General features: G+C 40.0%; 1 protein-coding gene across 2 annotated transcripts; it reads left to right on the forward strand.

Annotated features, from left to right (window-relative positions):
• Positions 1–670: 670 nt before the first annotated feature.
• ubxn4 (UBX domain protein 4) lies at positions 671–24760 on the forward strand. Of its 2 annotated transcripts, XM_057343190.1 has the most exons (13): positions 671–847; positions 1239–1341; positions 1415–1443; positions 17327–17445; positions 18363–18450; positions 18536–18641; positions 18757–18811; positions 19478–19642; positions 19781–19908; positions 21304–21406; positions 21806–21937; positions 22293–22495; positions 24051–24760. In XM_057343190.1, the coding sequence occupies exons 1-13, from the start codon at positions 766–768 to the stop codon at positions 24187–24189; spliced, it is 1452 nt and encodes a 483-aa protein (XP_057199173.1). In that variant the 5' UTR covers positions 671–765; the 3' UTR covers positions 24190–24760. The 2 variants fall into 2 exon arrangements, with proteins under 2 accessions (XP_057199173.1, XP_057199175.1); XM_057343192.1 differs by lacking the exons at positions 18363–18450; positions 18536–18641; positions 18757–18811.
• The last annotated feature ends 5 nt before the right edge of the window (positions 24761–24765 follow it).

Consider the following 24765-nt stretch of genomic DNA (forward strand, 5'->3'; position numbering starts at 1 on the left):
TTTCAACCCTAACGGGTAAAAAGAAATCATAGGCGTTTTCAACTTTTTATGGCGCTACGCAGACCGATTGACGTATAAAAATCAATGCGCTTACGGAGCAGTCTGCTCTCGCGGAGCTGTGATGTCACATGAAGATCTGTCTGCGCAGCGCCACACACAGAGACCTAGGGCGCCGTGTTTAATCGTGAAATCAGGATTTATTGGCCATTTCGATTTTTTAATAAACCTACAGTGTCAATCAGCACCCGGGCTGTGCTCTGATTTTCACAAAAATTAAACTAGATCTTCTTCCAAACATGATTAAAACATCCGAGTTCCACAGCGAGCATATCGAATTGGACGCGATGTTGAATCTTGGTCCGTGAAACGCTTTGCTTTATTGTTCATTGGTCAGCCATTTATCGTATAGCGTATTAATTACATTTGTTTTATTCGCGCAATAGCGTATCGTCACGAAACGGCTCAATGGTAAAAGAAGTAACGAAATTAATACAAATGAATAGTATTAATAATGGCCCATTTGAGTTGGTTATTGCTTTTATAGTCGCTCCCCCGTCCCGTCCACCATTTTGAGTTTTATAATAATATAGTCGCGTATCATCTGATCCGCTTTATTGCCACTGGTCTCGGTGGAAATACATCTCCCATGGTTCCCCGCGTCATTCTACTTCCGTGTTCTGACTGCAGGTTCCGGTGGCTGTGGGTTCTCGAATCTTTCGGAACGTTTCAGACTCAGAGGCGTCGCGAGCAGCACTCGTGGACATCATGCGTTGGTTCGAGGGTTCGATCCCGGCGGCCATCGCGTCAGCTAAACAACTCAGATGTGTGTTTGTGGTGGTGATTACAGGTAACTGTCACACAGATCCGATGTGCGTTTGACATCACAGGTGACTGACTCGCATTAGCACTCATGCTAGTCAGCAGATTATCAGATCAGATGAGATGTGTGTTTGTGGTGGTGTCACAGGTCGGGACGATCAGACTCTGCGGTGATTTTATTATACTGATGTGATGTGCAGTCAGTGCTCATATTGACGTGTTACAACATCAGCGAATAACCGGATCGTTTCCTCAAAGTTATGAAATATTTGCATATTGTGCCATTTGTACAGTCGGTCAGCGCTTCTGTTTTTGTTTGTTCGAAATGTTTTGAATACATTTGTGTGGTCATAAGTCAAAGCTTTTACACCTGAGCTCCACACTGTGTGTTGATCCATCATCGGACTGCTCCTTTACAGGAGATGATGACCAGTCCACTCAGCTGATGTCCAGTTGGGAGGCGGACAGCGTGTCGGGTGCAGCTCACAACTGTTGTGTTGCGATTCGACTGGACGCTCAGAGGTCAGATGTGTGTGTGTGTGGTTGCAGATTAGACTCAAGGGAACATCACTCATCTCTGTCTTTTATCTTCCAGTGAAACATGTGTGCAGTTTTCTCAGATCTGTATCCTTCTGTCTGTCTGTATGTTTAATGAGATTAATGAGGACGCTGGAGAAACTCTTCAAAACATCAAATCACAGTCCTCATCATCCATCCCCGCTTGGTGAGATATCAAAGTATTTTAAGGACCACTGCGGTCTGCCAGGTGATCATTTTCTGAAGTGGCAACCTTTTTCCAAGGCTTATTGTACCTAAATGGACAAATAGTCACAGTGTTATGTCATAAACTTGACTCAACTCAATTTTATTTATATAGCGCTTTTTACAATTTTCATTACAAGCAGTTACAAAGCAGCTGTACATGAGACATATTGACTATAAGCAAAACAATTAAAGTTGTACCTGCAAAAACAAGAAAAAGGTGAAAACACAGAAGACAGACATACCCACACACGCACGCACGCACACGCACACACACACACAGGGATGGGTACCGAGAACCGGTACTTACACACACACACACACACACACACACACACACACACACACACAGGGATGGGTACCGAGAACCGGTACTTACACACACACACACACACACACACACACACACACACACACACAGGGATGGGTACCGAGAACCGGTACTTTTTTGGACCGGTGTTCTGCCAATTTATGCATCCCTATCAAATTTTGCTACCTCCATACAAAACAGGACTAACCCCTCCCCCAACCCAACTCTTACACCTAAATAACCCCTCCCCCAACCCAATCACAACACGAGGGTAGCACAAATTTATGGGTAGCATAAATTGTCAGAACACCGGTACATAATTGGGTCGATACCAGAGTATGGATAAGCTTCATGACAAACGATACTGTTATCGATACTTGCGTTGTTTTATCTCTGTGTATTCGGGTGTTAAATGGCGAATTAGAGGAAGTTTGCTCGACGTATGTGTGATATCTAGGGCCATATGATTTCCGCGATGTATTTGTAATCTGCTTGTTTTGCGTGTTTATGAGTGAAAGGGTGGCATGGTTGCGCTTGTGGAGCTTTCACAGCGTCCGCGTTTCACAACTAGGAAGCTTCCGTCAAACACCCCTTTGCGGCAACCCGTCAAAATAAAAGTCCTTTATTTGAGAACAAGTTATAACATTGTTTTTAATAATTCGGCGTACATTTACTTACTTTAGTAAATTGAAAGTAAATGTGCTAGTAAAATTATAAAAAATAGTACATATAATTAAAAAAATATTGCTTGCTTAGAAAATAGTACTTAAATTTATGTAGACCTAAAACCAGAAAGTAAAAAGAAATATGGTCTACCAGCCAAATAACCATAGTGATGTAAAGTAAATATGTTGAATTACATTATGATGTGCTCCTATGCACATGCTAAGTGCAGTAAGTGGTATGCTAAGGAACACACGCATGTTTTGTTATGTGGCATTTTCTGTTTGCTCAGAAGCATTTGTAAACTGCAGTTCTAAAGCTCAGCTGTAATAAAGAAACTTAACATGTTCTTTTCATCATTCAATCTTTTCACATGATGTGTTTTTGCATCAAATTATAGAGCGTAGTATCGATAACAGTATTGATAAGTACCGGTATCGATAAGCGGTATTGATATCGATAAAATCTTAACGATACCCATCCCTACACACACACACACACACACACAGACAAACACACAGACACACGCACAGTGAAAGCACACATTTAAGATAAAGGAGAGAGAGAAGCACAGGTCAAATATTAAACAGACTATAAATTCCTATATGCAATATTAAGCAAAACTTTAAATGGGACATTTCATGAAAATCTGACTTTTTCAATGTTTAAGTGCTATAACCGGGTGTCTGGTGCATCTACCAACTCAGAAAACGTGAAAAAGGACAATCCAGTAACTTTGTTTACGTGAGCCTATCTCTGCAAGCCTGTGAGAAAACGAGCCGTTCAGATTTCGCTCGCTTTCTGACGTAGGTAGTTGTTCTTATTATAATATTACCGTCCCTTTTTCTGAACGTGTCCACCATGGCGCTGCCGCCATTTTTGTTTTCGCAAGCAACATATGTGAATTAGTTCCGACACCATGGCAAAAGGAAGCAAAGCATGCTAAGTGTTGTGTTGTTGGCTGCACAGAGCAGCACAGAACACTGTTCTCAGCCTGACAGGAGAGCAATGGATTTATTTTGTTTTCAATGGAAATCCACCAGACTGAACGAGGCAAAGCTGCAAATAAAGATATTGTAAGTACCGTTATTTTTTAAGTAAGACCTCGGGGACCTGTGGCAACTTAAAAGTAGGTAAAACGTCATTGTGAAACGTTTGTCTGTTCACGCAAAGAAAGCAATGTGTATGGCTTGTAAACCAGAGGTGTAAAGAATACCTGAAAACCATACTTAAGTAAAGGTACAGATACCTTGCAGTGAAAATTACTCCATTACAAGTTACAAGTCACCAATTCCAAAACGACTTCAGTAAAAGTCTTTGAGTATCTGATTTTAACAGTACTTGAGTATTTTACTCATACTGAATGTAGGCTCTAAGCAGCACTAGTCCTCAACACTTAAGAGACATGTCAGTGAAAAACTAGAAACAGTCGATTCGTGAGGAGAGCAATCGCATTTATTTTCTTAAATCATAATAAGACTGAACACCTCAAAATTGCAACAAATCATGGTCGACACCATAACCTACATCTATTACAAACACCCAAGTCTTATTTAAACTCAAGTGCTCATAAGTAAGCCAACATTCTTCAAAAAGGTCTCTTCAATATAACGGATAAATAAAATAATGTTAGGTAAAATTAAAAAGTCAAAGCCAGCGATTGTCAACTACCTGATAATGCACTCGTATTCACATAAAGAAGTAAGGGCAAAATTCACAAGAAGTACCTTCAATGCCCTTTAAATGGCAATATTAATTCTTCTGTAGCAAAAATAAACTGCTGCAAAAAAAGATAGGTGCCATGCAAAATGTAATGTGTAATTGCATTAGTCATTACAAATGCAGTGGAGTAAAGAGTACATATACTTGTGAAAAAATGTAGTCAAGTAGAGAGTAAAAGTTGCTAATATCTTTAATACTCAGTACAACTACAAAGTAGCCAAAAAGATACTTAAGTAAAGTAACTAAGTACATTTACTCCAATACTTTACACCACTGTTGTAAACACGCGACGGGATTGTCCTGTGTAACGTTACTTTCACTTAGAGAAAACGCGATGCGTTTGTCTTGAGTACCTTCACTTATAGAAAGCAGTGTGTATGGTTTGTAAACATGCAACGGGTTTGTCATGGTAACATGATTTCCCGCCACCCTCCCGTTTTGTTATTTCACCCGTGAAACCCCGTGACGCGATCGCGGGTCTCACTCCCGAAAGCAGTCGTGACCGGAGCGCCTTCGCGAATGGCCCCGGGGGAAACGGGTGCTTATAGAAAACAATGAGCGCTTTTCCACCATCGCGCCAAATCGTTCTAAGCACAGTCTGAAACGGTTAAGGGCTCAGCATACTACATTCGAAATCGAAAAACGACCGTCTGTGACCTGATTTCGAACAAAATCTGGTCCAAACGTCAATTCGTTTCACTAGTTCGCGGCAGCAAACCAAACAGAACTCTCCGGGAAAGTTCGTGTTGGCCGGTAAACACACTTGAGCCGCCATTGGTCCATGGCCATTACGTAATAGGTGGGTGTGTTGTTTGTGTGGCCACGTGCGCTGAGGCTATTTGGATACGTCATGTAAACCCCGCCTCCAGAAACAAAGGGTGTTGGATTGTTCGAAAACACTATACTGTCTCTTTTACTTCTACTGTCATTTTCGAGCTTCGTTTTACCCCAAAACGCAGAACTCAACTCAACTTTATTTATATAGCGCTTTTTACAATTTTCATTGTTACAAAGCAGCTGTACAACAATTAAAGTTGTACCTGCAAAAACAAGAAAAAGGTGAAAACAAAGAAGACAGACATACCCACATACAAAACACTCCACACACACAATATGCACACGTACTAACACACAGACACACACACACGGACGCGCACACACACACGTACACAGACAAGTACGCGCACACACAAAGACACGCACGCACACAAAAAGACACGCACGCACACAGTGAGAGCACACATTTAAGATATAGGAGAGAGAAGCACAGGTCAAATATAACAGACTATAAATTCCTATATGCAATATTAATTAAGTAAAACTTTAAAATTCTAAAGCAGCCCCCCCCCGGCCAGGCAGATGCAAAACAGTATGCAAACGGTGGCGAGGAACCCAAAACTCTAATCGAGAAAAAAAACCTCAGGAGAACCCAGGCCCAACCAGGGGATTCCAGTTCCCCTCTGGCAAAAGCTGCTGCCTCTGCACAAGCTCCAGAGAGCTTGCACAACAAGGCTAAATAAAATAAATAAACTTAATAATAAAATAAATTATAGTTTAAGATTATCATTAATAATCTAATAGCATTTGAAATTTTGTGGTGAAGACATGTCAAGAGACCGCGTCCTTCTTTATCCAGCTCTATCATCTCAGCTCTTGTCAGGTCCCCACTTCCCATTCTCCGCTCTACCATCAGGTCAGGCCATGAACTGCATCCTGCTCGCTGTGGTAACCTTGGAACAATGAGACAAGACTGGCTGAGAGTAGAGTACTGTTCTGTACTCTTTGATGCAACAAGTACATCAGTTGTGTTTTTGGTTCCGGTTGATCTAACTAATGCAGCCTAAACCCTCTGAAGATTTATATTATGGAAGAGTAGTGTATGCAAGATTAAAAAGATGCGTCTTTAGTCTAGATTTAAACTGACAGAGTGTGTCTGCCTCCCGGACAGTGCAGGGAAGACTATTCCAAAGTTTAGGCGCTAGATAGGAAAAGGATCTACCACCTGCACTTGATTTTGAAATTCTAGGTATTACCAACTGACAGGACGCCTGAGAGCGTAATGCACGTGAAGGACTGTAATACAAAAGGAGTTCATTCAAGTACTGAGGAGCTAAACCATGTAAGGCTTTATAGGTAATAAGCAAGATTTTAAAGTTAACGCGATGCTTTATAGGTAACCAGTGCAAGGTTGACAGAACCGGGCTAATATGTTCATACTTTTTTGTACGTGTAAGAACTCGAGCTGCCGCGTTTTGGACCAATTGGAGTTTTTGTAATAAGCCTGCAGGGCAACCACCTAACAGTGCATTACAGTAATCTAGTCTTGATGTCATGAATGCATGAATTAACTTCTCTGCATCTGAGATTGACAGCATATGACGTAGTTTAGATATATTCTTAAAATGGAAAAACGCAATTTTACAGGTGTTGGCGACGTGGCTCTCAAATGACAGATTACTATCGAATAGAACGCCAAGATTCTTTGCTGACGACGAGGGTTTTATGGAACATCCGTCAATAGTTAAACAGTATTCTTGGTTGTTACTTATAGCAGTTTTCGGTCCAATAAGTAACACTTCCGTTTTGTCCGAGTTCAGTAATAAAAAGTTGTTACTCATCCAGTTTTTTATATCGACTATGCATTCCATTATTCGATGGAACTGCTGTGTTTCATGAGGCTTCGAGGAAATATAAAGTTGAGTATCATCAGCATAACAGTGAAAGCTAACTCCGTGTCGCTTTATTATATCTCCTAGAGGTAGCATGTATAATGCGAAGAGCAGAGGCCCTAAGACTGAGCCCTGTGGTACACCGTACTGGACTTGCGATTTGCGTGACACCTCATTGTTTATTGCTACAAATTGAAAACGGTCGGATAAATAAGATTTAAACCATTTCAAAGCTATTCCCTTAATGCCGACATAATTTTCGAGTCTATGTAGGAGTGTGCTGTGGTCAATGGTATCGAATGCAGCACTAAGGTCTAGCAGCACCAATAACGAGATACAACCTCGGTCAGACGCCAATAGCAGATCATTTGTAACTCTGATCAAAGCAGTCTCTGTACTGTGACATGCTCTAAATCCAGACTGGAATTCTTCATTGATGTCATTCCTTTGGAGGAAGGAGCATAATTGAGTTGAAACTACTTTTTCCAGAACTTTAGATATGAAAGGTAGATTCGATATAGGCCTGTAGTTCCTTAGTTCTCTAGGGTCGAGTTGGGGTTTTTTGACAAGGGGCCTTATAACAGCCACCTTATATGCTTTAGGCACATGTCCTAATGTCAGAGATGAGTTAATAATACCAAGAAGAGGATCTATAATTTCTGGGAGCATCTCTTTCAGTAGATTTGTAGGTATAGGGTCTAGTATGCATGTTGTTGATTTAGATGATCTAATAATTTTAGACAGCTCATCTTGATCTACGGTATAAAATAATTGCATTTTCTCCTTAAGGGCGCTGTAGTTAGTTTGTTCAGCGGGTTTCACTTCTGATTGCATTGTTATAATTTTTTCTCTAATATCTTGGATTTTATATGTGAAGTAGTTCATAAATTCATCACTGCTATGCTGATATACAGGATCAGAAGTCACTGACGATTTATTTTTTGTTAATTTAGCCACCGTGTTAAATAAAAACCTAGGGTTGTGCTGGTTTTCTTCTATTAGTGATGAAAAGTAGGCGGATCTAGAAGTTATTAGGGCTTTCCTGTATTTTCGAATACTATCCTTCCATGCTGTACGAAATACCTCTAATTTAGTTTTCTTAAAGTTGCGCTCCATTTTTCGGGCCGCTTTCTTTAGAGCCTGAGTGTGTTCATTATACCACGGTGTGGGGCTGCCATTTTTAATCTTCTTTAAACGTAGTGGAGCAACTTTGTCTAGCGTTACCGAGAAGGTGGAATTAAAATTTTCAGTGGTAATGTCAAGATCTTCAACGTTATTTCTCATGATTTGAGACAATTCGGGCAGATTATCGAGAAACGCATCTTTGGTAGTTGAAGTTATTGTTCTACCATATTTGTAACAATGAGTTTTATTTGCAGCCGTAGGCCAGTGAAGCAAACATAATACCAGATAATGATCCGAAATGTCTTCACTCTGCTGAAGGATTTTAACGTCGTCCACATTTATACCGTAAGACAGTATTAAATCTAAAGTATGATTACGAAGGTGAGTGGGTCCTGACACATGTTGACTAATGCCCATGGAGTTAAGAGTGTCTTTGAAAGCCATTCCTAAGGCATCTGTAACGTTATCTACGTGGATGTTAAAGTCACCAACGACAAGGAGTCTATCTGCGGCCAGTACTAGTTCTGATAAGAACCCACCAAATTCTTTAATAAAATCTGTGTGGTGCCCTGGAGGCCTATATACAATAGCTAGAATCAATTTAAAAAGTGTTTTATCTTTAGTATTAGGTGTTGAAACATGAAGAACCATGACTTCAAAAGAATTATATTTAGAGTTCGACTTCTGGGAAATGCTAAGAGAGTTATTGTAAAGTGCTGCGACACCTCCCCCTCTGCCTTTTAGACGAGGCTCGTGTTTATAATAATAATCTTGGGGGACAGATTCATTTAAAGCAATATAATCATCTGGTTTTAGCCATGTTTCTGTCAAACAGAGCATGTCTATTTTATGATCTGTTATCATATCGTTAACAAAAAGTGCTTTATTAGAGAGAGATCTAATATTTAGCAATCCGAGTCGTAACAGTTGATTATCTGTATTTTGTTCATGTTTAGTTTGTTTAACGTTTATTAAATTACTTTCAAGAGGTTTACGCATTATTTTATGTTTGCTAATCCGGGGGACAGACACAGTCTCTATTTTGTGATGTTTGGGAGAACGGATTACTACATGTTGTACATTTTGTGTATTCTGCGACGTGAGACGGCAAGCAGACAGTTGGTTAAGCCATACTGTCTGCTCCCTGACCTGGGCCCCAGCGAGTCAAGTTTTAGCATTAGCATTAAGACTTTTTGCCATATTTCTAGACAGGATGGAAGTCCCAGCCCAGGAGGGATGGAGACCATCTCGTTTCAACAGGTCAGGTCTGCCCTCAAAACTCTTCCAGTTATTTATAAAAACTATATCATTCTGCAGGCACCACTCAGACAACCAGCCATTTAGTGATGATAATCTGCTATAAATCTCATCACCACGATAAGCAGTGAGGGGGCCAGAGAATATTACAGTGTCTGACATCATGCTTGCGAGCTCACACACCTCTTTAATGTTATCTTTTGTGATCTCCGATTGACGGAGTCGAACATCATTTGTGCCGACGTGAATGACAATCTTACTGAATTTACGATTAGCCTTAGCCAGCACATTTAAATTTGACTTGATGTCAGGCGCTCTGGCTCCCGGTAAACATTTGACTATGGTGGCTGGTGCCTCTATGTTAACGTTCCGAACAATAGAATCACCGATAACTAGGGCACTTTCAGCAGGTTTCTCAGTCGGTGCGTCACTGAGGGGGGAAACCTGTTCGAGACTGTAATTGGAACGGATGAGTGATGTTTTGTCCTGCGACTACGCCGTCTCACAGTCACAAAGTTTCCCAGCTGCGGGGGATTTTCAACCGGAACCGAGCTGTGTGCGCTAATGTTGCTCGCATCCAAAGTGTTTTCTATCGTCGTTAAACTCTTACTATCCTCAGATAAAGATAGGATGCGAGACTCTAATTCTAAGATCTTCTCTGTCAGCCTAACTATTTCCCTGCATTTATCGCATATAAAACCCTCGCAGCTGACAGAGAAGGCTAAACTAAACATATGACATGAGGTGCAAGTAACAATAATAGGAATAGAAGCCATAACTCACCCGGTTTGAAGTGCAATTCCAACTTACCAAGGTTGCTCAATGAATCGTAGTATACTCGCTTAAAAAGAGAAACAGTTAGCACACAAGACAAACCAGAGGCAAGATGATATTCCACAGTGTAAACAGAAAGCAAGCTAACACGCTATTGCTATGCTAGCGGCGTTAAGTTAATTATCACTTTTGGTTTAGAATCTTCAAGTAAATGACAAAAGCAGGGTTATTGAGATATCAGGATAAGTTAGCAACGACAATGATAAGTAACGATAATAAAATACACTAATATTAGAGCGAAGTGTGGGGATACAAACAAACCGCCGGCAGCGATGCAGACAGGAACCGGAAGCAACAGGAACCAGAACGAGAGGAAACAGAACAGGAAACAGAACGAAAGCACAATTCGCCTGGACTATGCTGAGCCCTTTACAGTTATGTTTCCACGTGAGCCTGGTTCAACACGACACGATTACAAACTGTTTGTGTTCTCGGCTCGGAATTTTCAGCACGGTTCTATAAGGGGCTGTGTCCACGAGGCACATTTACGGGGCTGTGTCCACCGAGGCGCATTTACCGAGGTGCATTTACGCGGCTGAAAACGGCAGGAGCTTGGCTGAAAACGCCAGCTGCAGGCAGAGGTGTATTAAGGACCTCATGGTGCCCCTGGGCAACAGCCCCAGAGGTGCCCCCCATCAACCCACCACCCACACGCAAGAATCCACTCATTAAAAGATTTATATATTAAAATATTTCATAAGAATGAAACTCAGCAATTTACAACATACTATTTTACAAGAATTACACATTAACATGATACTTTTGTAGAATAGAACAAAAAAAAAACTATTTTCCATTAAGTATTTTTAACAATTAGGCCTACTGTAGTTAAGGGGCACCTGCTTTCTGTTGTAATGTTACATTTCAGGTTTTGATGTAATGAAAAAAAACCACTAACATTTTTTAACAGGTGTAAATGTTGTGCGTGCCACAAAGTGGGGGTACAGGGACACACACACACACTATAGTTTGCATGCATGTATTCACATTAGGGGGACAATGGAACAATGTACATATTTTCAGGACATTGGGACTTTAATTCACCAAAGTGGCATTCACCAGATTACAATGTATAGCAAGGTTATTCATAAAAATAACATGAAACGTTACGTTATTGTTACTATTTTAACTGCTATACAGTTATTCAAACGCTCTTTTTAAGCACAGTATGTGTATATTCTTCTTACTAAATGATCACATAAGTACTGCGATAAAAGTGTACTCCACTAAAAAGGACACATATGAATTGATTGCTATAGTGATGACACCGTTCTTCACTTTCACATTAAAACCCAGGTTTGGACCTTAAATAGTGGCCTTACCTCCACGTACTATTAGCATATATTATCGGCACTATAACATCTTATTTCTGACGCATGCCATGTATATACAGGTGCTGGTCATATAATTAGAATATCATCAAAAAGTTGATTTATTTCACTAATTCCATTCAGAAAGTGAAACTTGTATATTATATTCATTCATTATACACAGACTGATATATTTCAAATGTTTATTTCTTTTAATTTGATGATTATAACTGACAACTAATGAAAATCCCAAATTCAGTATCTCAGAAAATTAGAATATTATTTAAGACCAATACAAAGAAAGGATTTTTAGAAATCTTGGCCAACTGAAAAGTATGAACATAAAAAGTATGAGCATGTACAGCACTCAATACTTAGTTGGGGCTCCTTTTACCTGAATTACTGCAGCAATGCGGCGTGGCATGGAGTGGATCAGTCTGTGGCACTGCTCAGGTGTTATGAGAGCCCAGGTTGGTCTGATAGTGGCCTTCAGCTCTTCTGCATTGTTGGGTCTGGCATATCGCATCTACTACATTTATTTATTTTTACATTTATTTATTTCTACATTTATTTATTTATGTATTTCTTTGTCTGTATGCTAATGAGTGGGGGCGTGTTTCACCTCAGACATTAGCAATCGATCTCAGAGCGGCGGTGCTGAAGCTTTGAGGCCACAGGGACACCTTGTCATTTAATATCACCCTAACTGTATGTAGATAGGGTTACCACACATAGCCTACATACTCTTTATTAGGGACATTGCCGTAAAACATTATTCGGTCGAGATTTCTAAAATGTCTTTGCACACATGAACAGAAACTGCACAACAACAGGTCTGCTATGAGACACTTGGAAGAATACACTTGGACATGGAAGCGCGTGAAATTATCCACTAGTGATCACATTTATTGTAAATGCGCTGGATGGAGCTGATAAGAACTTGAGTTGTTTGTCGATGAGACTCGCACAAACCAGCTCAGAACGCCGAGAGAAACCAGCGCATTTCACTGAAGTCTACGCAAGCATTATGATCAATGCGTTTGAAACGCGTCTGCAAATACAGTTTACATTCGCGTTTCCTAACTTTGCAATGCATAACACGTGGCATTTCGAATGCTTAAATTATAACGCATATTTCCATAGGCGTAATTTGCGGGTGGACGGGTGGGTCATGTCCCCACCACTTTTTGCCAAAGTCAATTTTGTTGCTTTGTAAGCAGAGGCAATTTCTAACAACTCCGCCCATCAGTTTCAGATTGGAATAGACAAAGTGTAAGAAACGCACACGAACATCAACTTCTCCAGTGGCGTAGAGCGTAAAGCGTGTGTTACCTACTTCATGTCGTCGTGGGTTCGGAACTGCTGTCCGCTGAACTTTTTCCCTGTCACATATCAGATTGTAAAGGTATTTATTTGTAATAAACGATGAAAATATTTGAAAATGGCTGTTCAAGTCATACATGTACCAAACATTTTGCGCTTAATTGCACTTTGATGCTATATATTCGTCCTTATTGTTCTCGACATGCCGTTGCTATCGTCTATTGCAAGATTAATTACATTTTGATACTTGATAGAAAACTCAAATAAATGGAAAAAGTCACAACTTTGTAGTTTCATGAGTTCAAAACAAAATTTAGAAAGTTTGTTGTATATTTGTAGCCTATCTGGCAATGCCCGTATAATAAGTGAAAATAAGATTTTTTTAAAGATATTATTTTTCCATCTGTTTCCCCTGTATAACTTACTTGAATGTTTGTCCTTATTAGCAGGGGGTTCCCAAACGTCTCAATCCTTGACCCAGCAACAGGTAATCTGTGTTAAACACACATTTTTAACATGGGGAAAATACATTCGTTTCAGTAGTTTTTATTTTATCACAAATTAATACGTTTAATTACGTACGGCAACAGCCATCCTTACATATAATAAAGCACAACATGCTTTAAATGATCTATTAATGAAAACATGATATAGTTTAAAAACAAATGGAAGCAGATCTGATATGTGGAAATTTAGAATAGTGAGTTTAGCGGATTCGTACGGTGGCGTATTGCTGCCACGTATTTTTCCACTCAATTATGTCGTTAAAACGAGATAATATGTCGTTTAAACGAAATAATATTTCGTTTTAACGACATATTTGAGTGGAAAAAATAAAATGTAAGTGGCAGCAATACACCACCGTAGTAAAGGGATAATATGACGTCTCATAATAATTACACATTAATCTATTACGTGAAAGTGACATGTTTTCTAGCTGGACATAGGTAAAATGTCATGTTTTCGAACCACGGCCCGCTGTACGGTACACTAAAAAAATCCGTAAAAATAGGGCACAATATACTGTATTAATATGAAGGAATTTTCTGTATTCATTTTTACAGTTGTTTTACCTGTATTTTACATTTTGCACTGCATTAAATTGCATTTTAGCATTAACGGAAATGTCCATAAAATAAAGGAAAATGTACTGGTAATTTTCTGCAACTACTTTATCCGTTTTTTTACGGGATTTCTTTTTTACAGTGTAGCCAAAATCAAGAGAGCGATTTCTCTTCTGAGTTGTGCTTACGGATACAGAATATTTAATAAATGTTTGACTGACAACAAATCCAGCCTGAATACATTTCAGATGTAGTAGTTTATATCCACGAAGCTTCCCATAACGGTCTAGTTCATCAACGAGGAATAATGCCACTTCCAATGGGTCCGCTCAGCTACCACAGTGACGACCGGACCATATTCGTTGCCACGACGTACCAAATAACGTTTATGGGACGTGACGAGTACATCCCAACAACCAAACAGTTAAAATCGTTTTTATAATTGTATTTAAACACATCGTCCCTCGCATGGAGGATTAAATTAATTTGTGATTTAATCTGTGCATTAAAGATTCAATTTTATGCATAATTTAAATAATTTTCTAGTTAAATATGTATTATACAAAATATGACGATTAATAAAACTTAACACAGCACTGTACATCAGCATCAGACACTTTATTCAGATAGGCTACTGAAGTAAATGACATAAATAACCAAAGACTTCAACTCAATGTAGAGGATTCAAAGCAGATATTTATTGACAAAGATTAATAAATATTATCTTTAAGCTTAATATTACATTCTTGTTTTACCACAAGTTTAGCAGGATGTCCGTTTTTTAGATACAACTATCAAAAGCTTCTTCAGTCACACTCGCAAACATCAGGGTCCGTTCATTTAAACGCGCCAAATCGATCGAAAATGTGTTTACTCTCACATCTGTGAGGTATAAAGAAAAAAAGTTAAATAACCGTTAATGTTTTAATGATGCCAGAGTGTGGCTCTTTGCAGAACAGAGAACGCGCGTGCTGGACAAGCGCGCGCATTAAATAAATAGGAACAGTTTTAATTGTTTTATCTTATTAAACTCCAGTTTAATAGCTCAGTTAATAGCACCAGTTCAGTTAATGAACCATCTCGTCAAAAAACTGAATTAATTTACCGAATTCATGCAATTCCGTTTGAATTGTCTATTAATGAAACCAGTGAGAAAAATATGTTGTTTAAAATGATATAATATCTCGTTAAAACGGGAAAAATATGACGTTTACACAAGAAAATTATTTCGTTTAAACGACATATTATCTCGTTTTAACGACATAATTGAGTGGAAAAATACGTGGCAGCAATACGCCACCGTACGAATCCGCTAAACTCACTATTCTAAATTTCCACATATCAGATCTGCTTCCATTTGTTTTTAAACTATATCATGTTTTCATTAATAGATCATTTAAAGCATGTTGTGCTTTATTATATGTAAGGATGGCTGTTGCCGTACGTAATTAAACGTATTAATTTGTGATAAAATAAAAACTACTGAAACGAATGTGTTTTCCCCATGTTAAAAATGTGTGTTTGACACAGATTACCTGTTGCTGGGTCAAGGATTGAGAGGTTTGGGAACCCCCTGCTAATAAGGACAAACATTCAAGTAAGTTATACAGGGGAAACAGATGGAAAAATAATATCTTTAAAAAAAAATCTTATTTTCACTTATCATACGGGCATTGACAGATAGGCTTCAAATATACAACAAACTTTCTAAATTTTGATTTGAACTCATGAAACTACAAGGTTGTGACTTTTTCCATTTATTTGAGTTTTCTATCAAGTATCAAAATGTAATTAATCTTGCAATAGACGATAGCAACGGCATGTCGAGAACAATAAGGACGAATATATACAGTAGCATCAAAGTGCAATTAAGCGCAAAATGTTTGGTACATGTATGACTTGAACAGCCATTTTCAAATATTTTCATCGTTTAATACAAATAAATACCTTTACAATCTGATATGTGACAGGGAAAAAGTTCAGCGGACAGCAGTCCCGAACCCACAACGACATGAAGTAGGTAACAGACGCTCTAAGCCACTGGAGAAGTTGATGTTCGTGTGCATTTCTTACACTTTGTCTATTCCAATCTGAAACTGATGGGCGGAGTTGTTAGAAATGGCCTCTGCTTACAAAGCAACAAAATTGACTTTGGCAAAAAGTGGTGGGGACATGACCCACCCGTCCACCCGCAAATTACGCCTATGGAAATATGCGTTATAATTTAGGCATTCGAAATGCCACGTGTTATGCATTGCAATGTTAGGAAACGCGAATGTAAACTGTATTTGCAGACGCGTTTCAAACGCATTGATCATAATGCTTGCGTAGACTTCAGTGAAATGCGCTGGTTTCTCTCGGCGTTCTGAGCTGGTTTGTGCGAGTCTCATCGACAAACAACTCAAGTTCTTATCAGCTCCATCCAGCGCATTTACAATAAATGTGATCACTAGTGGATAATTTCACGCTCTTCCATGTCCAAGTGTACTCTTCCAAGCGTCTCATAGTAGACCTGTTGTTGTGCAGTTTCTGTTCATGTGTGCAAAGACATTTTAGAAATCTCGACCGAATAATGTTTTACAGCAATGTCCCTAATAAAGAGTATGTAGGCTATGTGTGGTAACCCTATCTACATACAGTTAGGGTGATATTAAATGACTCGATTGCCTTCTCTATGCAACTTCGTCAACCTCGTTTCGTTTGGTCACACCACAAGGTGTCCCTGTGGCCTCAAAGCTTCAGCACCGCCACTCTGAGATCGATTGCTAATGTCTGAGGTGAAACACGCCCCCACTCATTAGCATACAGACAAAGAAATACATAAATAAATAAATGTATAAATAAATAAATGTAAAAATAAATAAATGTAGGAATAAATACATACATACATGAATAAATGTGGAAATAAATACATGTATAAATAAATAAATGAAAAAATAAATAAGCGTGAAAAAATATATAATTACCCATAAATAAGGAAATAAAAGTATAAATACTCATTTATTTTTGCTTTTTTACATTTCTTAATGGATTTATCTTTGTATTTATTTATTTTTAATATTGTCACTTTTGGAATTCCATAATGTGACCCTTCTTTCTTATTTTGTCGATGGAAGCACAGGCTCTAAGCCCTGGCTGCGTTTTCTGTGAAAAGGGGGCGGAGACTAGCAGCTCATTTGCACTTAAAGAGACGCACACCAAAACAGCGCGTTTCTCCTCTCCTTTAAAATTCTAAAGCAGCCCCCCCCGGCCAGGCAAATAGTGCAAAACAGTATGCAACAAATGGATAAGAAAATTCTAATGCTGTATATGAACACTGCACAATTATAAACGTGGGTTCTTTACAGTTGACATGTATGCGTTTATATATGTCTATTGTTACGTGTGATGATTCCTCACATCAGCACTGTGTTCTGTGGATCTGTTCTAAATCACATGAGTCATGTCCTTAACTCTGAGCTGATCAAGATCCAGTCGTGTGTATCCCGTCCTGCTTCTTCATCGGTGAGAACGGCGTCCCGCTGGAGGTCATCGCTGGCAGCGTCACGGCAGAGGAACTGACACAGAGAATCAACAAAGTCAGACAGGTGTGAGATCTTCTAAGCTCTGCCTTTCATGTGCTTCACACATGTACGTTTATTTAAAGCCATAGTTCAGCCCGGAATGAAAATGTGTTGTTTATTTACTCGCTCAGAACAATAAAGCAGATTTTTAGGTAAAGGCCTCTGTGGTTTAATGGGGTCTTCTACAAGCACATATATCCCGCGGCTCCTGGCTGAAAAAGATGGGCGGTATTCTACAGCATCTGACAAACGTCCTGATCTGATCGCATGAATGAGGCATGTGCGATCTCAAAGAGGATCGGACAGCGGTGGGTTTACATAGTAGAGGGAGGACACGTGTGCAGATGTTCAGATGCGTGCGTCATTAATGCGACAGGAGGTTTGGCAGAAGCTGTAGAATACCGCTCATCATTTTATAATTGACGTTCAGTTTATTGGTCACCAGGAGCCGCGGGATCACGCTTGTGTTGGATATTTGTGCTATTAGAACTCTTGACCCCTAGAACCAAATTTACATCCATTATATGAAGCACAGAGGGCTGCGGATTTACCTCAAAATAATTCTTTATTGTTCTACGCGAGAAAAAATGTCACCTGCATCTCGGATGACCTCAGGGTGAGTAAATAAACAACACATTTTCATTCTGGGCCGAACTATGGCTTTAAATGCACTGCTGGTCGGTGAGCTGTGAGTGATGTGCTGGAGGGAGATGCTGCGTTCCTGTAGTTGTGTGTTAACAGATCAGCGCTCGTGGCTTTGATTCCAGGGAAATGTACGGCTTGAATGTAGTGTAAATCACTTAGAAAGGCGTCTGCCAGATGCAGAAATGATGAAGGGCAGATATTACCAGGCAGATATGGAAGTTTACAGTCGTAACACTCGACCCCAGCACAAGTTGTGAGTGTGTTAGTCGTGCTCATGTTTAACTGTGTCTGGACAGATGCACACGCAGCAGATGGATGGAGAGAGACCCCATCAGCCAGCGCTCGTCTCCCATGCATCAGACTGCAGCTCTGCCACATCTAAAGGTGACGCTCCAAACCAACATACGTGTTTGAATTCATGATTTGATTGCTTGTGGTGGTCCAGTGGCTGACGGGCGTCTGCTTGCAGAATCTCTGTCTGCGCCGGTGGAGGAAGCATCTGGACACCATGATAAAAGTCTCTCCTCAAAGGACATCCCTCAGTCTGAGGAACCCTTAGATGCCAAAGTGGAGAGGTGGGCGGAGCTACAGTGCACATGGATGCCTTTGACAGACATTTGTCTGCTGGCGTGTCTGAAGCTCAGACTAAAATGTCTTGATGGTATCTGTTTTCTGAATCCGCATCTGTAGGTTAACAAAGAAACTTGAGGAGAGACATAAAGAGACGAGAAAAGTAGAAGAGGAGGTAATGTTGTGCTCTGTGTGTGTGTGTTAGGATGGGCGATATGATATAGTTTGTGAAATACCGGTAGAAGTTCTCCCCACGATAGGACTTTGTCTTCCCACGATATAAAGCCTAAAGCCTAGTTGATGACTCATTTCTGCATGAGACCCATTCACAGCTCTTATGCTGAGTGAAAACAGGCAGCGGGTGGCGGGTGGGAAGCTGAGGATGAGTCTTGTGAAGGATGGCACTGTAGATGCGTCCCAGTTAATGGTTTCTTTACTGCGTTGGTTAAATATGTGCTGATGGTCATAATACATTAAAACAGAGCAACATTTCATTTGGTCAAAAGTTCTGAGGCTCTCAAGACTACATGCAGCTACAATCATGGCCTCCTAATAATCCCCACCCTCTCAATTCTCTCAGTCTCTGGCTTTATTTATCCTGATATAGTTATGAGGCCGTATCGCCCACCCCTCCGTGTGTGATGTAACATTCTACATCATATGATCTCACCAAAGGAAACTTCCATCGCCTGCTGACTTCATTTCCTTGTTTACGTTGTCAGTTTTCTGACTGCGTTTCTTTCTTGGTGGTATTTTTATTTGAGCATGTTTGCGTTGTCTAAATGTTTGCTGGGTTATGAGGTTGTTTTCAATTCTAATGCTGTTCCTGTCACATGTGCAGAATGTGCTGAAGAAGGAGGTGGACAGATGGAAGTTAGGCAAAGAGGTGCTGGACTACAAGAGGAAACAGGAGGAGGAGAAAACCAAACGTCTGCTGGAGGAGAGAAACCGTGAGAAAGCGGAAGAGAGAGCGGCCAGAGAGCGAGTCAAACAGCAGATCGCTCTGGTGACGTCTTTGTTTCGTGTCACGTGATAAAGTTCATTCACGTTCTGGGGATACAGAGAAACGCAGCATTGAAGGGGTCTGTTTGTGGTGTTGTGCGGTCAGATGACAGCGGCTGATGTTTGTGGTTTTGTTCTACAGGACCGTGCAGACAGAGCCACCCGTTACTCTCAGGTCCAGCAGGAGGCAGAAGCGGCCAGATTAACGGCTCTACAGGCCAGAGCGGCCGAAGATGAAGCCAAGAGAGAAGCCACACATCGAGAGAGAAGGTGCCTAACCACTTCTGTAACGCTGTCTAACAGTAATATTTGTCAGCGTGGAGGCAGCAAAACGTGAAAATCCAAAGGATTCATTTCTTCCATGAGTTTACTGATATAACGGGAGTGTTGTTCACCTGCTCATGTGAAAGAGTCTTCTTCTAATGTAAACACGCACATGGATTGATGATGCATTGCACTGTCACTTACTTCCTGTGTGTGTTGTAATGAAGAGTGCACGGTGAATATTAGGGCTGTGTATTGGCAAGTGCCTCCCGATACGATACATATCACGATAGATGGAGTTTGGGTTCCTCGCCACAGCAGAGCAGTGCAGTGTTGGCTTGCTCACCGGGAGACTGCATTTATTCATTTATTCATTTATTTATTAGATATTATTTATTATAATGATCTTGCTTGGTCTATAAACACCATGCACTGTGCTGTGTTTTACCTTTCTGTGTTTTTCTTATTTGCTCCTGTAAAGCTGCTTTGGAACAATGCACATTGTGAAAAGTGCTATATAAATAAAATTGAATTGAATTGAATAGATGGGTCACGATATAATATATTGCTATGTATTTCGATACGATACACATTTGCGATAGATTGCAATACTTTAAATAGAAACTGTAAAAAGTAGAGGTAGAAATACAACATGCTGTGCACCAGCGGGGGTTTTCTGTGAGGATAAGTGTAAAAACATCCCTTACCTCTGCAGAGTGTGCGATGCATGGACCTTTAGATCAGAGGTTTGGCTTCTCAAACTGTGGGTCGCGCCCCTCAAGTGGGTAGCACAGGGGAATAAGGCGGCTCACGCAAGTCACTTGTCTGTTGTGGTGCATTACAGTTAAAACACTGAACATGGGCAGAATGAAACCTCTGCTTCATCCGTGCTGTAAATGTGCTGGTGTCACATCCGTGAAAGCACAATAAATGTCATTGTTACTTTTCTTAATAAACTTTTTATCTAATGCGCTGCAGTAGCCAAGTGACTTGTGTCATGACTTGAGATGCTACAAACAGCATTATTTGATATAACTCATTACTCCATGACTTCTTTTGAAAACCAAAGCACACCCACACATCAGCTCGGAGAGATCGAAGTGTTCTTATATTTTTCGCCATGCTCGCTTCCACTAACTTTTGGCCGTATGTATATGACATGATTTAAAAAAAATTATCTATAGTAGAGGTATCACTATCGATACATTATTGAAAAAATATATATATGTATCGATATTTTTGCACAGCCCTAATGAATACATTGTGACGGTGAATAGTTTGTTTGTTCACTGTCACATTTTGTGTTGAAGTTGCAAATACAGTATTCTCCCAGCGCTTTGAAATCAGTGATCCAGAGCAGCTGCTTGTATGTTTGATATTTCATCTCTGCTTCTCTTTCAGCGCTGTCGCCAGGATTCAGTTCCGTCTGCCCGACGGCTCATCCTTCACTAACCAGTTTCCATCAGAGACGCGCCTGCAGGAAGCCAGACGATTTGTCGTGCAGGTCGGTTTCCATGGTGATGACCCGCGTTTGGAACAGACAGAGCAATGTTAATGTTTCTCTTTAAGATGACTCGGAGAAGATTATTAAAAGTTTTCATTGGATGACTCGACACAGAAGCACATTTAGAACAAAATCACGTTGAACTATTATGATGATAACATGAGCTAATAGAGTAAAACTGACAGTTACATAAATGCATAACCCACAACGAGATTTATATCGGCATATTATTGTATATATTGTTCTTCCTTTACATGGATATTTTCTTCCTTCTAACTGCGTGGATTAGCTCGATGTTACTGTTGTTTTCTCCAGTGTTGTCTTCACTGCCGTCACGTGTTCTATAAATATCATCTGACTTTGGAGTTTTCATCACGTCTGTGTTGTGTCCTTTTACAGGAGGTTGGAAACAGGTACGGTCATTTCTCACTGGCCACCATGTTCCCCAGAAGAGAGTTCACAGCTGAAGATCTGGTGAGAAGTTTACTGGAGCTTGAGCTGGCACCCAGCGCCTCCATCGTCCTGCTTCCTGTGAGCAACACACCACCGCCGCACACCCATCAGTGTCACTGACGGCAACATTACAATATCACGACACGTAGTCCAGTTAAACTACAGACATATACACTAACGTCATCATTAGGATATATTACATCCAAAGATCCAATGAATGTCTGTTCATAAAGACATTACATTTGTACTCGTCTGATTTGATAAAAAGGAAAGAGAGACACGTCACTTCAGTCTGGTTGTTCTAAATTCATGTAAATGATTCATACGTTATTCAAGAGTGAATCAGTTTTGATTCAAGAGTAGAATGAGATGAGCTGTGTTTGCAGCCCAGTCTCTTTAGTCACGTGACATGAGATTATTCTGTTCCCAACAGCAGTCCAGTCGAGCATCCAACACTGTGATCCACTCGTCTGAGGGTGGGGGCATCTGGGTTGTGCTGGGATCTTTACTCTTTCCCCTGCTGGCCGTCTGGAGATTCATCACCAGCTTCTTGTTCCGGACGCCCCCTCCGCCTGCGTCTCCTCGCCCTCAGAATCAACACACGCCTAGCTCAGGCTCCTCCTCAGAACCAAAGCGGTATGTCTGTCTTTTCTGAATCCTGTTTAAAGTTCACTCTGATGAGATGATGTAAAAAAGCTCTAACTTTATTGAATGAATAAAATGCTGGATGCAACGATCCGATACTCTGGATCGGAATCGGGGCCGATACGGGTCATTTTGCCGGATCGGGTATCGGACTGACGGGTTCCATTCAAATCCAGTCCGTTGCGTTACCTGGGGGTGTTACTCGTAAGCTTCAAAAGGACTATAAATCAGGAAACACCTTAAAAGTTCTCATGCACTGTATTACACGTCATGTATTTCGATAGCTTTATGCGAGGAATAAACCAATATAGCATCATTAAGAGACTCTGACCTCCGCTGGTGCTGTCATCTGTCAATCTCCAGTCATCATGCATGTGTCCGGTAACAGACAGGATGTTATCATTATTCTTCATAATCACTAGATAACAGTCTATGGTTTTGTTTAAAATGCATTTTGCCAGAGACGGTACTCGCTGTATTATATATATATATATATGATAAGTGTATTAGATTAAAGCACTGGAAGTGGTCTATGTTGTGCGTCATTCATACACAATAATTCTTTTTTTTTAACTGTTGGATGGATACGATGCACTATGTGTAAAACACACAACATATCTCTTCTCTTTGTGTTATAACTGTTTTGAATTTGAGGAGCAAAGGTCCTCGCGACATCAGAAGGATCATCATCAGGACGCATCATTATGCGTTCGGGATGCTCGTGAGTGAAGCGTGGGCATTAAGCGCATCGTTCTGCATCCGCAATGTGCATGAGCGAGTCTGTTCCACTATGCATCGGAGACTTTTATACGGTGATAGTTGTGTGCAATAAACAGAGATTTTAGTATTTTACTCAAGTACATTTTTTAAGTATCTGTACTTTGAGACTTCATTGTAAGGCATTATATCATACTCCAGTGTGATATAATACAATTTATAAATACATTTGTATATGTTTTTTTACCTTTAATACAGTACTTAATTACATTAAAAAAATCCTACTTTTCTACATTTAAAAGCAAAAATACTTAAATAAAAGAAAGTGGTAGATTTTAATGTACTCAAGGATTCAAAGGTTAAAAACAACATTTATTTATGAAATGTAGTGGAGTAAAAAGCATGATGTGCTTTATAATGTAGGGAAGTATTTTTTGTCTGAAGTAAAAACACTAAAGTACAGATATTTTAAAATGTACTTAAAAGTAAAAATGCTTAAGTACTATCCACCTCTGATAATGAAGGATAAAAATATATGCAATTCTACGTTGATCAAGAAAAACAGTGCTAGTATCGGATGAGGATCGGTATCGGCCGATACTCAGAATTCAGGTATCGGAATCGGCAAAGGAAAAAGTGGTATCAGTGCATCCCCATACGAGACACACACCCTTAAAGGCACAGCTAATAGCTGCGTATAGGTTAAGAATGATGATGTCCGTTTCTGTGTCTTGACTGAGTTTATCTCCTGCTGTAATTAAATACATCTGCCTTTTCCATGTAACCCACTTCATACACAAATAACACTTTTGGTCCTGTGACATTTCAGAGATGCTGTTCGTAAGAGAGTTCTTGAGAAAAGACCCGAGGACTTTAAAAAAGACGGTAAAATATATCGACTCCGGACACAAGAAGATAGTGAAGACGACAACAACACCTGGAATGGCAACTCTACACAACAGATGTAGTGCAATAACCACATGTCTCTCTCTCTCTCTGATGAAGCGTGATGGTTGAGAGTGGGTCAGTCTTAATGGTGGGTTTGAGTAATTTAGGGCTGTGATTTCATTTTTGCCCCTTTAATCTGCTTCTTCATCACATCCCCCCGCATGGGTTAATGTAATCAGGATAGTGTCATTTCTCTCTCCGCTGTGTGTGCACTACTTCAATGAATGCTGACTCTCATTGGCCTGAAAACTGCTGCTGATGAAAAATGCTTCAAGGACCTTTGCTGTTTATTTCATATTAAATGCCGCAGGTTTGTTTCTGCGGTTTTGACTCCACAACATCATAAAATGCCTTGGCAATATAATGTCTTTACCAGTCATGCACAGAGGAGACTTTATCATAACCATCGAGACTTTAACAATAGATGTTTTTCAAGGTTAACCCTGAACTGAAATTATTTTTCTCTTTGAATTATTTGTGTTGGTTTTGTTAACCCAGAACTGTCTTCATATTTTCATGGACATGTAACTGAAATGAACTGTAATAAGACTCATCTTTATGACTTCTAATAAATATTTGGTGAAACAGTCAGACTG

The sequence above is a fragment of the Triplophysa rosa genome, linkage group LG10, assembly GCF_024868665.1.
Source record: "Triplophysa rosa linkage group LG10, Trosa_1v2, whole genome shotgun sequence".
Classification (NCBI taxonomy): Eukaryota; Metazoa; Chordata; class Actinopteri; order Cypriniformes; family Nemacheilidae; genus Triplophysa; species Triplophysa rosa.

Bases quoted from the DNA above. Each gene is read 5' to 3' on its own strand.
- ubxn4 (XM_057343190.1), top strand. From the start codon at position 766: ATGCGTTGGTTCGAGGGTTCGATCCCGGCGGCCATCGCGTCAGCTAAA. The intron at 1,342-1,414 runs GTCAGATGTGTG...TTTATCTTCCAG, and splicing joins ATTCGACTGGACGCTCAGAG to TGAAACATGTGTGCAGTTTT. The intron at 22,496-24,050 runs GTATGTCTGTCT...GTGACATTTCAG, and splicing joins TCCTCCTCAGAACCAAAGCG to AGATGCTGTTCGTAAGAGAG.